Genomic DNA, 15061 nt, shown 5'->3' on the forward strand with positions numbered 1-15061 from the left:
AAACATCTTAGTCTCGGATCACGCCCTGGTGAGTTTAGATATGTTGCCACATACGGAGAAAAAGAAATCATATAGTTGGTGCTTTAATGTATCCCTCTTGCAAAATCCTGATTTCCAACAAATGTTAAAGGCTGAAATCAGTGTTTATATGGAGACCAACTGGTCCTCAGTATCCTCTGTGGGCGTGGCTTGGGAGGCACTTAAGGCGGTTCTTAGGGGCCGGATCATACAGTGTGCCTCATTCATCAAAAAATCCAAAGCACGAGAACTTGTGGAGTTGGAAGGAAATATTAAAAGTGCCGAGGCAGAGCTGAAGCACCGAATGTCATCTGATGGCCTCAGAGAATTGACCCGATTGAAATATAGATATAATACTATTTTGTCACGGAAAGTGGAGTTTTGGTTATTCAGGGCAAGACAGTCATACTTTGAGTCAGGTGACAAAGCATGGAAGCTTTTGGCTAGATATATAAAGCAGAGAGAGTCTTTTTCTACCATTCCCTCAGTGAAATCTGCTGGTGGTGAAATATTTACCTCAGCCATTGATATTAATAATGCTTTTAAAGAATTCTATATTAATCTTTATAGTTCCACGCCTTCGCCTACTGATGAAGAGATCAGAAACTTTGTGGAACCATTAGATCTTCCTAAACTGACGACTGAGCAAAAAAACTCTCTTGATTCTGAGATAACCTTGGAGGAGCTTAACGAGGTAATTAAGTCCCTACCTACTGGCAAGGCTCTGGGGCCAGATGGTTTTGCCGCAGAATTTTTTTAGATCCTATGCTACAGAACTGGCCCCACTTTTGTTAGAAGTTTATACTGAATCATTAAAGAAGGGAAAACTTCCTCCAACCATGACACAAGCCCGGATCAGTCTGATTCTTAAAAAGGACAAAGATCTAAGCGAGTGTAAAAGTTACCATCCAATCTCCCTGATCCAACTAGATGTAAAAATATTGTCAAAAATTTTGGCTAACCGATTAAGTAAGGTTATGACATCTCTTATACATAGAGATCAGGTGGGATTTATTCGGGGCCGTAGCTCTTCTGATAACATCAGGCGTCTCATCAATATCATGTGGTCAGTGGCGAATGAACAATCTCCGGTCGCTGCCATCTCACTTGACGCCGAAAAGGCGTTTGATATGGTAGAATGGGATTATCTTTTTAAGATTTTGGAAATGTATGGGTTCGGGAGTACATTTATTGGTTGGATTAAGTTACTTTATAAACACCCTGTAGCAGCGGTACAAACAAATTGATTAATTTCAGATTATTTTACTCTGGATAGGGGCACTCGACAGGGTTGCCCTCTTTCCCCGTTATTGTTCTGTCTTGCCCTGGAACCATTAGCAGCTGCAATAAGAAAGGAGGATGATTTTCCAGGGGTGACAGCGGGAGGTGCGGCGCATAAGCTTCTGCTTTATGCAGATGATATTTTATTATTTGTCTCTGAACCTACTAGATGTATGCCTTGCCTCCACAGAATTATTAATTCCTTTTCCAAGTTCTCAGGATACAAAGTCAATTGGTCTAAATCCGAAGCTTTGGTGCTGACAGCATACTGCCCAGAAACGGCTTTCCAGCCGGGCGCCTTCCAGTGGCCCAAACAGGGCATTAAGTATTTGGGGATTTTATTCCCAGCAAATTTGTCTGATTTAGTTAGAGTTAATTTTGACCCTTTAATAAAAAGGTTTTCGAGCGATGTCAGCAGGTGGGCTTTATTACATTTATCGATGATTGGGAAGGTTAATGTTATTAAAATGAATTGTATTCCAAAATTCAACTACCTGCTTCAGTCTCTCCCTGTAGATGTCCCCCTCTCTTATTTCAAGCAATTTGGTAGCATAGCGAAGTCCTTTATTTGGAATGGTAAGCGCCCCAGGTTAAATTTCAATAAGTTACATAAGCCAATTGACAGAGGAGGGCTAGGCCTACCCAAGATTTTGTTTTATTATTATGCGTTCGGTCTTAGACATTTGGCTCATTGGTCGCTTCCACCTGAGAGGGCCCCTCCCTGGTTTTGTATTGAAAAGGAAGTTCTTGCCCCTATCTCGCCACTGCATAGCCTTTCGATTAAACTAGCCAGAGAAGTTAAGTCGCATCCCGTTATTTTGCATTTGCACTCAATATGGACAAAAGTGTCCAGAGTGTTTAATTCTGATATTTATTTAAATGTTGCCTCGAGCATATGGCAGAACCCTAAACTATGTATTAATAAGTCCCCTTTTTGTTGGTCAGATTGGATTGTGAGGGGGGTTAATGCACTTGGTGATCTGTATGAGGGTGGAGTATTAAGATCTTTTGAAAATTTGGTTCAACATTTTGGCATTCCCAGATCTCAGTTTTATAAGTATTTACAGCTTCGCCACCACCTCTGCACTATTTTTGGGAGTGGCACACACCCCCCTAAAGTGGCAGATGCTTTGGGAGAGGTGATTGCTACTTTTGGAAAAGGCCATGAAGCATCAGTGTATTACTCCCTACTAACTCAGAGTCTGGGGGATGGAGCCTTGACTTCTCTCAAAAAAGTATGGGAAAAAGATTTGAATTTGGTATTGGAGGATGGAGTGTGGACTAAGATTCTTAAAATGTCAAGTCTGTATCTAGAGATGCAAGGGTTCGCCTTATGCAATTTAAGATTTTACATAGATTTTATTGGACCCCCTCTAGATTATATAGGCTTGGTCTTAAAGACACACCCACTTGCTGACGATGCCAGTCAGAAGTTGGAGACACTACCCATGTCTTTTGGGGGTGTGTTAAGATCCAGGAGTTTTGGTTGAGGGTTCAGAGGTATTTGTGCAACGTTTTGAACACTCAGGTTTTGCTTTGTCCCAGACTCTGTATTTTGGGTGATGGAGCGGTCATGCATTTAGGGGACAATCATATAAAAAACTGGGTTATGACCAGTCTCATGATCGGCAGGCAAGTAATTTTAAGGGGTTGGAAGTCAAATGGAGCACCCTCTTTTTCGGAGTGGTGTGTGGAAATGGGGAGGGTAGCTGCATTTGAAGAGGCGGTAAGTAGAAGGCTGGGATTGAGGGACTTACTTGCTAAAAAATGGGGCAAATATTTAGTTTTTTGGGGGGAATCTCGGGGAGGGGATGAGGAGAGTGTAGTTTAATCATGTATGTTTATTATTTTATTTATTTGTGTATGTGTGTATATATATATATATTTTTTTTTTATTTTATGTAAGTGTATGTATGTGTATCTGTGCATGTATGTATGTGTGTGTGTGTATATATGTGTATAAGTGTATGTGTATATGTGTGTATATGTATGTGTATATATATATATATATATATATATATATATATATATATATATATATACAGTATGTGTATGTATATATATATATATATATATATATATATATATATATATACAGTATGTGTATGCATATATATATATATATATATATATATATATATATATATATATATATATAATTTATTTTATGTTATGTGGGACCACAGGGGTGTTCGTTAGGGGTCAGGGTGGGATTGTATTAGTAGGGTTTAAATGTAAAATGTTGATTCATTATATATGTGTTGAGTTTTTTTTTTACTGTCATATGCTCATGAATAAATAAAAATGTTAATTACAAAAAAAAAAGAGAGTGATGTTTGCACCTGAACAACTCTGAATCAATCACGTATATGTTCTCTGTTATGGTCTTAATATACTTCTGGAGAACTTTTTCTTCATTCTTCGTTCAGGAGTAAAAAGAAGTTCTAAACAGCCGAGCAACAGTATACTGTTTCCGAACATTCAGACACCCGCCACACCGATGTTGGAGGTGCTTAGAAGTACATTTAAATATGAGGACCTAAAACCATGTAAAACCTTAAAAATTTGTTATTAGTGACTTTATTCCTCATTCTATGAGTAGAATTCACATTTACCACTGTGAAACATCACCATTTTTCTAAAAATCACTTGAGCATTTAGGCACTGAAGACACAAGTTTGTTACATTTAAAAAGTAAAATTTTACCCCATTCATCCATTATGCAGGTCTTCAGCTGCACAATTGTACGGGGTCTTCGTTGCCATATTGTGCGCTTCATAATGCACCACATATTCTCAATTGGAGATGGTCAGGACTGCAGGCAGGCCAACCTAGCACCCGCACTCTCTGCTTATTCGGCCAGTATGTGGTTTGAAGTTGTCCTGCTGAAAATGCCGGGACGTTCCTGGAAAAGACGGTGCTCGATGGCAGTATATGTTGCTCCAAAATTTGTACATATCTGTCTGCATTAATGGTGCCCTCACAGATGTCCGAGTTACCCATGCCATGGGTACTGACACACCCCTGGCCCATACTGGCTTTTGTACCTGACGCTGATAACAGCTTGGATGGTCTTTTTTCTCTTTGGCCCGGAGAACACGGCGGCTGTGTTTTTCAAAAACTATTTGAAATGTGGACTCATTGGACCAAAAAAAAAAAACACTGTTCTACTTTTCATCTAAGATGAGACCGAGCCCAGAGAAGTCAGCAGTGCTTCTGGACAGTGTTGATGTATGGCTTCTGCTTTGCACAGTAAAGTCTTAACTTGCATCTGTGGATGCAGCGGCGAATGGTGTTGACTAACAAAGGTTTACTGAAGTAATCCCAAGCCCATGTTCATGATATCCACTACAGATGAATGACGTTTTTTAAAACAGTGACATCTGAGGGATCGGAGATAACGCGCATTCAGATGTGGTTTTTGTCTTGCCCTTTACGCACCAAGATTTGACCAGATTTCTTGAATCTTTTAACTATACTGTGCACTGTAGAAGGTGAAATGGCCAAAATCCTTCCAATTTGTCTTTGGGGAACATTGTTCTCAAAGTGCTGGATTATTTGCTGAAGCATCTGTTGGCAAATTGACAAGTCTCGAATGATCCTTGCTCTTGAAGGACTAGGCTGTTTTTGGAGGCTCCCTATATACTATGACACAATTGCCTCACCTGTTTAACATCTCCTGTTTCATATTGCCTTGTTATTTTAACTTGTCAAATTGTTATTAGTCTTAAATTGCCCCTGTCCGAACTTTTTTTGGAGTGTTGCAATCATCCGATTTGAAACTACTGTACATTTAAAAAAAAATAATAATAATTTCACAAGGTAAAACATATATTGTGTAGTTGTAGTGTTTTCAATTTAGCAAAGGGTGAATATAACTCCTTTTTGTTTATATTACCATTTTTCATACTGTCCCAACTTTTTGGGAATTGGGGTTGTATATTAAATATTAAGAATACATTTGTTCATCCAAGAATCCTTTACTTGCAGCAATGCAAGTGTTCTGCATATACTGTTCATTAAAGCTGCTAGTTTAGGACCTAAGTGGAGTCCATTTCTCAAATTAGAGACTCTGATATACTTGTATTCTTGTTGTTGTGCATCTGGGTTTTCCGCTTCTTTCTCTGCCCCAGTTAGATCAAGTTTGTTTTATTCTTTCAAAATAGAAGTGCAAGGAATATGTAGAACAGTACAGTAAGAACAGTAGATTGATGAATTTGAGGAGAAATGTTTCTTTTTGGTTTTTTGACTTGCAAGTGTAAAGTAACTTATAAAAAAAAATGCAAGTGTATTCAATACATCAGCTGTAAAAAGACATTATATTACAATTTCCACACTTCATTAAGTAGCAGAACCATTTTAACAAAAAGAAATGTTACTTTAGTACTAAGTTTACACATTTATTTCTTAAGGATTATGTGACATTATTTTCTTAGTAGACTAAATTAGATCTGAAAATTGGGCTTTGCCATAATGAGTAAAAACTGAATTTAATGATAAATAAAAACATAAAACACTAATTTCAAACAGCAAGAAATTGCAACATTTCTAATGTTTTTGCTAGTATTTTTGATCAATTTATAGCATCCGACGTGAAGAGATGCATCAGTTGTCGTTTCAGTTGTTGTGTTTACACGTGGACACTGTGTATTTCACTTCCTCCTACTGCAAATGCCCATTCATTCAAATTAAGGGAAATATCCAGTAGATTTGAATGAATGGGCATTTGCAGGAGGAGGAAGTGAAATACACAGTGTCCACGTGGTACTGTTTTGAGAAATAATAAAAGGAGTTGAATTGGATGACTCTCGAATAAAAGTTGCTGAAGCTGGATCAGAATCAAAAGGTAGTACAGAAGAGTCAGAGGAAGACGATGACGAAATGGAGGTAGAGTGGACACAGGTGAAGGGAGGAAGAGGAAAAATCGTGGAAAAAATAATAAAGAAAAGGAAAAAAGATAATGGTGAAGGGTCGGTAACTAGTATCGGGGATTGTGGTGGAGAAGGGGAGATGATAAATGGAGAAGGGGAGGAATTTAAAATGGTGGTTCGATTTAAAGAAGGATATGGAATGAAAGGCGTTAGTCCAATTGTGTTAACAAATGAATTGAGAAAGCTAGTAGGTGAGATCAGGTGTGCTAAATGACATCATAATGGGGCATTGATGGTGGTGTGTAATAGTGAGGAGCAGAGGAATAAAGTGATGAAAATGAAGGATGTGTACAAGCAAGTGATAATGAGTTGCAAGCAAGTAGGTGAAAAATCATGGGTGAGTGGAATAATCCCTGTACGCACATATACGCACTATACGCACTATATAGATACACATTATTCAATAAAAATAAAAAATAAAAATATATAAAAAAGTATATATATATAGAATGTACAGTATTGTACTGTATTGACATTCAGGCTGTCGGTTGATAGTCAGTTGTTAAGAGAGAACATAATATAATAATAATATAATTTATGACAGTCCGGTGTGAGATATAAGAGTAAGGGTAATAAAGTGCAGTGCTGATGTATTTTGATCGTGGGAGATCAAGAGTTCAAAAGTCTGATTGCTTGGGGGAAGAAGCTATCATGGAGTCGGCTGGTGCGGGTCCTGATGCTGCGATACCGCCTACCTGATGGTAGCAGTGAGAACAGCCCATGGCTCGGGTGGCTGGAGTCTCTGATGATCCTCCTAGCTTTTTCACACACCGCCTTGTATATATTTCCTGGAGGGAGGGAAGCTCACCTCCGATGATGTGTCTGGCAGTTCGCACCACCCTTTGCAGTGCTTTGCGGTTGTGGGCTGTGCTATTGCCGTACCAGGCGGAGATACAGCCAGTCAGGATGCTCTCCACAGTGCAGGTGTAGAACCGTGTGAGGATGTGGTGGTTCATTCCAAACTTCCTCAACCGTCTCAGGAAGAAGAGGTGCTGATGAGCCTTCTTCACAACAGCTTCAGTGTGGATGGACCATGTGAGTTCCTCAGTGATGTGGACACCCAGGAACTTGAAGCTGCTGACTCTCTCCACTGGTGCTCCATTGATGGTGATGGGACTGTGTTCTCTATCTCTTCTCCTGAAGTCCACCACAAGCTCCTTTGTCTTACTGACGTTGAGGGAGAGGTTGTGCTCCTGACACCAGTGTGTCAGAGTGTGCACCTCCTCTCTGTAGGCTGTTTCATCATTGTCAGTGATCAGACCTACCACCGTTGTATCATCAGCAAACTTAATGATGGCATTGGAGCTGTGTGTTGCCACACAGTCATGTGTGTACAGGGAATACAGGAGTGGGCTGAGATCACAGCCCTGCGGGGCTCCAGTGTTGAGGGTCAGTGATGAGGAGATGTTGCTGCCCATTCTAACCACCTGGCGTCTGCTTGACAGGAAGTCCAGGATCCAGCTGCACAGCGAGCTATTTAAGCCCAGAGCCTGGAGTTTCTCATCAAGCTTGGAGGACACTATGGTGTTGAATGCTGAGCTGTAGTCTACAAACAACATTCTCACATAAGTGTTCTTTTTTCCAGGTGGGAGAGAGCAGTGTGAATTGTAGATGCAATGGCATCATCAGTGGAGCGGTTGTTGCGGTAAGCAAACTGCAATGGGTCTAGTGATGGAGGCAGCACAGAGCAGATGTAATCTCTGATTAGTCTCTCAAAGCATTTGCTGATGATGGGGGTCAGAGCAACAGGACGCCAGTCATTTAAGCAAGTGATTTTGGATTGCTTTGGAACAGGCACAATGGTGGACGTTTTAAAGCATGTGGGGACCACAGACAAACAGAGGGAAAGGTTGAAAATGTCCGTAAAAACACCAGCCAGTTGGTTCGCGCACACTCTGATGATGCGGCCCGGAATGCCATCTGGACCCGCGGCTTTGCGGATATTCACCCGTCGGAAGGATCGGGTTACATCCGCTACAGAGATGGAGAGTGAACTAACCTCTGTAGCTTCGGCCATGAGAGCTCTCTCCGCGAGGGCGGTGTTATTTCCCTTGAAATGAGAATAAAAAGTATTTAGCTCATCCGGGAGAGAGGCAGCGGTGTTCACGCGGAGTTTTTATTCCCTTTAAAGTCTGTGATGATATTAAATTCCCTGCCACATGCTTCTAGAGTTGGTGGTGTTGAACTGTCCTTCAATCTTGTTCCTGTTCTGACGTTTTGCTTTTCTTTTTTCGGAGGTTATAACTGGCTTGTTTACGCTCCTCCGCATTCCCGGAATTAAAAGCGGAGGTCCGCGCATCAAGTGCCGCGCGAACATCGCTATTAATCCAAGGTTTCTGGTTCGGGTAGATTCGTATTGTTCTGGTCGATGAAAGAAGTTACAATATCAGCGTAAAGCTCGATGTTATCATCAGAGGCAGACCGGAACATCTCCCAGTCCGTGTGATCAAAACAGTCTTGTAGCGTAGAGTCTGATTGGTCCAACCAGCACTGGATCGAGTGTTCATATAGTTAAAACTTTGGTCAGTGTTAACTGAACACTATCGAAGATGGACCTGTATGTTCACCCAGAAAGTGTTTATTTTAACACTCACAGTGTAAAATCTCCCAACAATATTTTGCTACGTTGATTAAACAATACAGAATGTGACTTTAGAAAGCAAAAAATTGGCCTATCATTGGCCTACAGTCCACAGTAATCATTTTGCAGTTGAATTCGTCAGTCTGTCTGAGGTAATATTGTACACATGTATCAGATGGACACTTTTGGAGATTCTAACTTTGGTTCTGTTGCGTCATAAGCACAAAGTTTTGAGGATGCTGTGCAAGTTAGAGGTGGTCTGAAACAGAAAAGCACATCTCGAGAACCCTGCATTTCCAGATGTGCTGGTTAAGGTGTGATTTACAATAATTTTCACTGAATGAATCAATGAATGAATCTAAACAAATTATTTTGGTGAATGAATTCAAAAGACTTGAATCACAAGTTACTGACAGGCAGAAAAACACTATTTTGAGTTAATTCACTCACTTCTTGTAGAAATGGGTTTTTGTAGTGTTTGATAGAAATTACTTTGTGTATCTAATTTTTATATATCAAAAATTAGAAGTTGATTCATTTATATTGTATGATTGTAAAAGGAAAGATTGATTCATGGACAGATGAAACACTTTGTCAATAAATAGATCGATTCTTCAAGTAGTTTTGGTTATGTTTATAAATTTTAAATGTTTATTATAGACAATTACAATATTCTGAATGAATATTAGCTTGCTAGCTTGAATGATGTTTAAAAAAACAAAACACCATCTATGCAACAGAGTAAAATTCATCAAACATGCACATCTTATAGAGTCTTTGAGAGATTGAAATACTAGAATCGCCTCTTAGCTGCATGTTGCCTGTTCAGCTGGAGTTGCGCTTACTGCACCCCACTGATCGAAACTTGTAAAAACATGAAGGTTAACATTCCTTATTTTGGTCCTGGGGCACGATACATTTTTTACGTGTTAAATAGACAAAGTAAACTTTACCTGATTTTCCTTTTCTTTCTAAATTTACAATATTAATGTAGTTAAAAATAGAGAAATTCTAACAAATAACCATACAACCCTTTCCGAAATAGTTATTAAAGTAACAAAATAAACCCTGTTTTTAACCCTTTTGGCACTTGAACTCAAGCAGGTCACTTTTGACTGGTTGTAAATACATATAGTGTGAATATTCTATATGTGTATGAGTGACTCAAGCTGCAAGCATACACTCTCATAATGATGGCTCTACTTTGTGCCTTTCATGTGCGCTAGGATAATCTTTGGTGATTGACCTTTTACCCTCTTGATCTTGTCAATGTTTGTTTTAATTTTGTTTCAGCTCAACAAAGTAAACTTTACCTGATTTTCCTTTTCTTTCTAAATTTACAATATTAGTTTAGTTAAAAATAGAGAAATTCTGAAAAATCTAACCATACAACCCTTTTGGAAGTAGTTATTAAAGTAACAAAATAAACCCTGTTTTTAATCCTTGTGGCACTTGAACTCACGCAGGTCACTTTTGACTGGTTGTAAATACATATAGTATGAATAATCTATATGTGTATGAGTGACTCAAGCTGCAAGCATACACTTTCATAATGACGGCTCTACTATGTTCCTTTTATGTGCGCTAGGATAATCTTTGGTGACTGACCATTTACCCTCTTGATCTCACCACAGTTTGTTTTAATTTTGTTTCAGCTAAGCTGAGATTTTCCTGCTGGGAGAAGAGGAGCAAGCTGCCTGTTTCCTGAGGATTAGTCCTGATGAGCTTTGAGGAGGTCCGTGGACAAGCTCTGGGAAACTGACCTGACTCAGACTCCAGTGAATGAGCTCCACTCGACTGCATTTCGACACCACCTGAGCCCATTCACAGTGCTCTCAACATCAGCCACCACAAATCAACAAGAGTGCATTCTGACTGTTTTGTCAAGGGCTTGAGCTGGCAGCACCAATACAGTCCCTTTTCACTTTTTTATATAAGTAACATATACTATGGGTGGAGCAAAATGTATATTTAAGTAATATCACACTCACAAACGAGCTGTTGATCTGTCATTGGGTGGTAGACACAGGGTCGCAGGTAATCACAGCAGTGCTGATAATACAGACTGACAGTATGGTTGTGTCATATTGCTTTTATATAACAGTTCAATAAATGAGAAATTCATGTCAAATAACTAACATTTTTAACACAATATGGCCAGTTATTCTGTCTATTTTCACTCTCCTAATGAGAATAGTTCCAAACAAAGCCAAAACAGGATAAACTGTGTGTATGGTGCCTATAAAAGTATGCACCCCCTGGGATGCTTTTATATTTCATTTTTATTTTTATTTAATCATAATTAACTTAATTTGTTTTTTGTTTTTTTACATAGATCAACAGAAAAACAACTCTTTCATATCAAAGTCAAAACACATTTCTACCAATTAGTCTAAATTTATAACAAATATTACACATAAAATATTTGGTTGCATTAGTATTCACCCCCTTTAAAGCAACTCACCTAAATCATCACTGTGCAACCACCTGTTTTTAGAATTTGCTTAATTAAATGGAGATCACCTGTGCACAGTCAAGGAGTTTCAAGTGATTTTAATATAAATACACATGTCTCTGGAAGGTCCACTTACTGGTGAGTCATTATCTTGGGAAAAACAACACCGTGAAAAGGTTCATGATAAACATAAATCTCCAGAAATAAACAAGAAATTTCCAAGTCCCTGAATATCCATTGGAGTACTGTGTATTGATTGAGTCAATAATTAAGAAATGGAAAAAGTATGGCACAGCAGTAAATCTGCCTAGAGCAGACCATCCTCAAAAATTGAGTGACCGTTCAAGAAGGGGACTAGTGAGGGAGGCCACCAAGAGACCTATGACTCCTCTGAAGGACTTAGAAGCTTCAGTGGCTGAGATGGGAGACACTGCATTCAACAACTGCCCAGGTTCTTCATCAGTCACAGCTTTATGGGAGAGTGGCAAAAAGAAAGCCACTATTGAAAAAAAAAAAAAAAAAACATGAAATCTATACTAGAGTTTGCCAGAAGGCATGTGGGAGACTCTGAATCAGCTGGAAGAAGATTCTATGGTCTGAAGAGACATCAAACCAGACGCTATGCTTGGCGTGAACCAAACAACGCACATAATCAAAAATACACCATCCCCACTGTGAAGCATGGGGGTGGTAGGATCATGCTGTGGGGATGCTTCTCTGCATCAGTGGTGGCTCAGCAGTTAAGGCTCTGGGTTACTGATCAGAAGGTCAGGGGTTCAAGCCCCAGCACTGCCAAGATGCCACTGTTGGGCCCTTGAGCAAGGCCCTTGACCCTATCTGCTCCAGGGGTGCTGTATCATGGCTGACCCTGCACTCTGGCCCCAGCTTGGCTGGGATATGTAAAAAAAAAAGAATTTCACTGTATATGTGCAAATGTGTGATAAATAACTAAAATTATTATTAATTAATTATTATTAAAAGAACTGAGACTTGGGAAAATTTGATGATCCAAGCATACAGCCAAAACTACACAAGAATGGTTTCAAAACAATGTTAATGTCCTGGAGTGGCCAAGTCAGAGTCCAGACCTCAACCTAACTGAAAATCTGTGGATGGACTTGAAAAGGCTGTGCACTCACGATCCCCACGCAACCTGACAGAGCTTGATCAGTTTTGCGAAGAAGAATGTGGACATATTGCAGTATCCAGATGTACCAAGCTGATAGAGACCTATTCACAGAGGCTCAAGGCTGTAATTGCTGCCAAAGGCACATCTACTAAATATTGACTTGAAGGGGGTGAATACTTATGCAACCAATTAATTTTAGTTTAATAATTTTTATTTTATTTAGACTAATTGGTAGAAATATGTTTTGACTTTGATGAGTCTTTTTCTGTTGATCTGTGTCAAAATAGCCAAATGAAGTTCACAATGATTCAATATATATATATACTGGCGGCCGAAAGTTTGGAATAATGTACAGATTTTGCTGTTTCGGAAGGAAATTGGTACTTTAATTCACCAAACTGACATTCAACTGATCACAAAGTATAGTCAGGACATTACTGATGTAAAAAAACAACACCATCACTATTTGAAATAAGTCATTTTTGATCAAATCTAGACAGGCCCCATTTCCAGCACCCATCACTCCAACACCTTATCCTTGAGTAATCATGATAAATTGATCATTTGGTACTAGAAAATCACTTGCCATTATATCAAACACAGTTAAAAGCTATTTGGTTCATTAAATGAAGCTTAATGTTGTCTTTGTGTTTGTTTTAGAGTTGCCACAGTATGCAATAGATTGGCATGTCTTAAGGTCAATATTAGGTCAAAAATGGCAAAATTAGAAACAGCTTTCTCTAGAAACTCATCAGTCAATCATTGTTTTGAGGAATGAAGACTATACAATACTTGAACTTGCCAAAAAACTGAAGATTTCATACAAAGGTGTACACTACAGTCTTCAAAGACAAAGGACAACTGGCTCTAACAAGGACAGAAAGAGATGTGGAAGGCCCAGATGTACAACTAAACGAGAGGATAAGTACATCAGAGTCTCTAGTTTGAGAAATAGACGCCTCACATGTCCTCAGCTGACAGCTTCATTGAATTCTACCCGCTCAACACCGGTTTCATGTACAACAGTAAAGAGAAGACTCAGGGATGCAGGCCTCATGGGAGGAATTGCAAAGAAAAAGCCACTTTTGAAACAGAAAAACAAAATGAAAGAGTGGGCAAAGAAACACAGAAATTGGACAACAGATAACTGGAAAAGAGTGTTATGGATCTTAACCCCATTGAAGTTTTGTGGGATCAGCTAGACTGTAAGGTGCGTGAGAAGTGCCCAACAAGACAGTCACAACTATGGCAAGTGCTACAGGAAGTGTGGGGTGAAATGTCACCTGAGTATCTGGACAAACTGACAGCTAGAATGCCAAAGATCTGCAAAGCTGTCATTGCTGCACGTGGAGGATTTTTTGATGAGAACTCTTTGAAGTAGTTTAAGAAGTTCTGAACATTTTTTCAAATTGTAATCGTAATTTTTCATGTTGTTAATGTCCTGACTATACATTGTGATCAGTTGAATGCCACTTTGGTGAATAAAAGTACCAATTTCTTTCCATAAGAGCAAAATATGTACATTATTCCAAACTTTGTTTGTTAGCCGCCAGTGTATTTTAAATGGTTTGAGTAACTATACACTTAAAGAACCTTTTCATATCGCGATACAGACATTCATATAATATTGTCTCACCAGGGCTCTGCTGATTCCCACTCCTAGTACACACTTGCTCACTGGAAGCATGCAGTCTGTGGTCACTGCCTATTTTTAGAGCAGGAACTACATTGAAACAGAATGTTTTTACATTAGTTATTTGTCTGAATTAGGAGATGGCCACCTCTGATTATCATGATGGGCGCAGGGTGCCATCTACTGGCAACTGTGTAAAATACATTAAATTACAGAACAGTTATCACCATATCAGTTTTTTTTCCACAAATTATTCCAGATAAAGTTATGTATTAACATGAGTTCAAACAATAATGCAAAACAAGACACAAAAGGGTACATTTTGTCAATGCAACACAAGCACAATTAATTCTTTCAGTGCAACAATTTACTCAGTCAGTACAGAAAACAATTAAACTTCTGTTTTGAAAAACCAACAAAAATATTTATATCCACTGTAAATGTATCAGCTCTGCATAGAATTTTCAAACGTAAAACTATTTATTTTTTACCTCTAAAATATATAGAAAATAAGTGCAACCTCATTTGGCATCAAGTTTTCCCATCTCCTGCACATATATCCCTATGCTCTCGCTGTCAAACAGGACAAAGTACACAGTCTTGATAGATGATGACATTGTTGTCACAAAGTAGCTGGAGATGGCCTTCAGAATGAGCTGAGCTGCTGTCTGCTTCGGAAAACCATTTCTGTAGGAGAGAAATTTAAGAAATCATAAATCATGAAATATTATTGATGAAAAGTTATGATTTAACAACCAACTGATAACATTTATTGAATGCTATACAATCTGTTAATGGCAACAAAAAAAAGTAAAATGAGCAAAACATTTTCATCCAAGTTTTATCAAACTACCAAATTATATGCATCACGCTCCATAAAAATTTGTGGTAATGGGCCGTTTTAAAAAAAAATGTCTGTTACGAATGTAAACGTAGTTACCTAAAAGGAGAAAACAAGACGTTCCTTGCAGGAGTGATGATCACTGAACCCTTTTAGAATCACGCCTATTGCACTGACAGATGGCGCTAGGCA

General features: G+C 38.8%; 2 protein-coding genes across 4 annotated transcripts in view; both read right to left on the reverse strand.

The window, feature by feature from the left end:
• Window positions 1-14119, reverse strand: part of LOC127430693 (uncharacterized) — a 27523-nt gene extending 13404 nt beyond the window's left edge. Inside the window, exon 1 of one of the 2 annotated variants that reach the window (XM_051680664.1) lies at window positions 14032-14119. In XM_051680664.1, coding sequence (XP_051536624.1) covers window positions 14032-14082 — 51 coding nt within the window. In that variant the 5' untranslated portion in view covers window positions 14083-14119. The remainder of the gene's footprint in view (window positions 1-14031) is intronic. The other variant, XM_051680663.1, reaches the window with a different exon arrangement.
• LOC127430675 (core histone macro-H2A.1) overlaps window positions 13914-15061 on the reverse strand; it is a 28046-nt gene continuing 26898 nt past the window's right edge. Inside the window, exon 9 of one of the 2 annotated variants that reach the window (XM_051680627.1) lies at window positions 13914-14715. In XM_051680627.1, coding sequence (XP_051536587.1) covers window positions 14550-14715 — 166 coding nt within the window. In that variant the 3' untranslated portion in view covers window positions 13914-14549. The remainder of the gene's footprint in view (window positions 14716-15061) is intronic. The other variant, XR_007895467.1, reaches the window with a different exon arrangement.

Source organism: Myxocyprinus asiaticus, chromosome 40 (genome assembly GCF_019703515.2).
Source record: "Myxocyprinus asiaticus isolate MX2 ecotype Aquarium Trade chromosome 40, UBuf_Myxa_2, whole genome shotgun sequence".
Classification (NCBI taxonomy): domain Eukaryota; kingdom Metazoa; phylum Chordata; class Actinopteri; order Cypriniformes; family Catostomidae; genus Myxocyprinus; species Myxocyprinus asiaticus.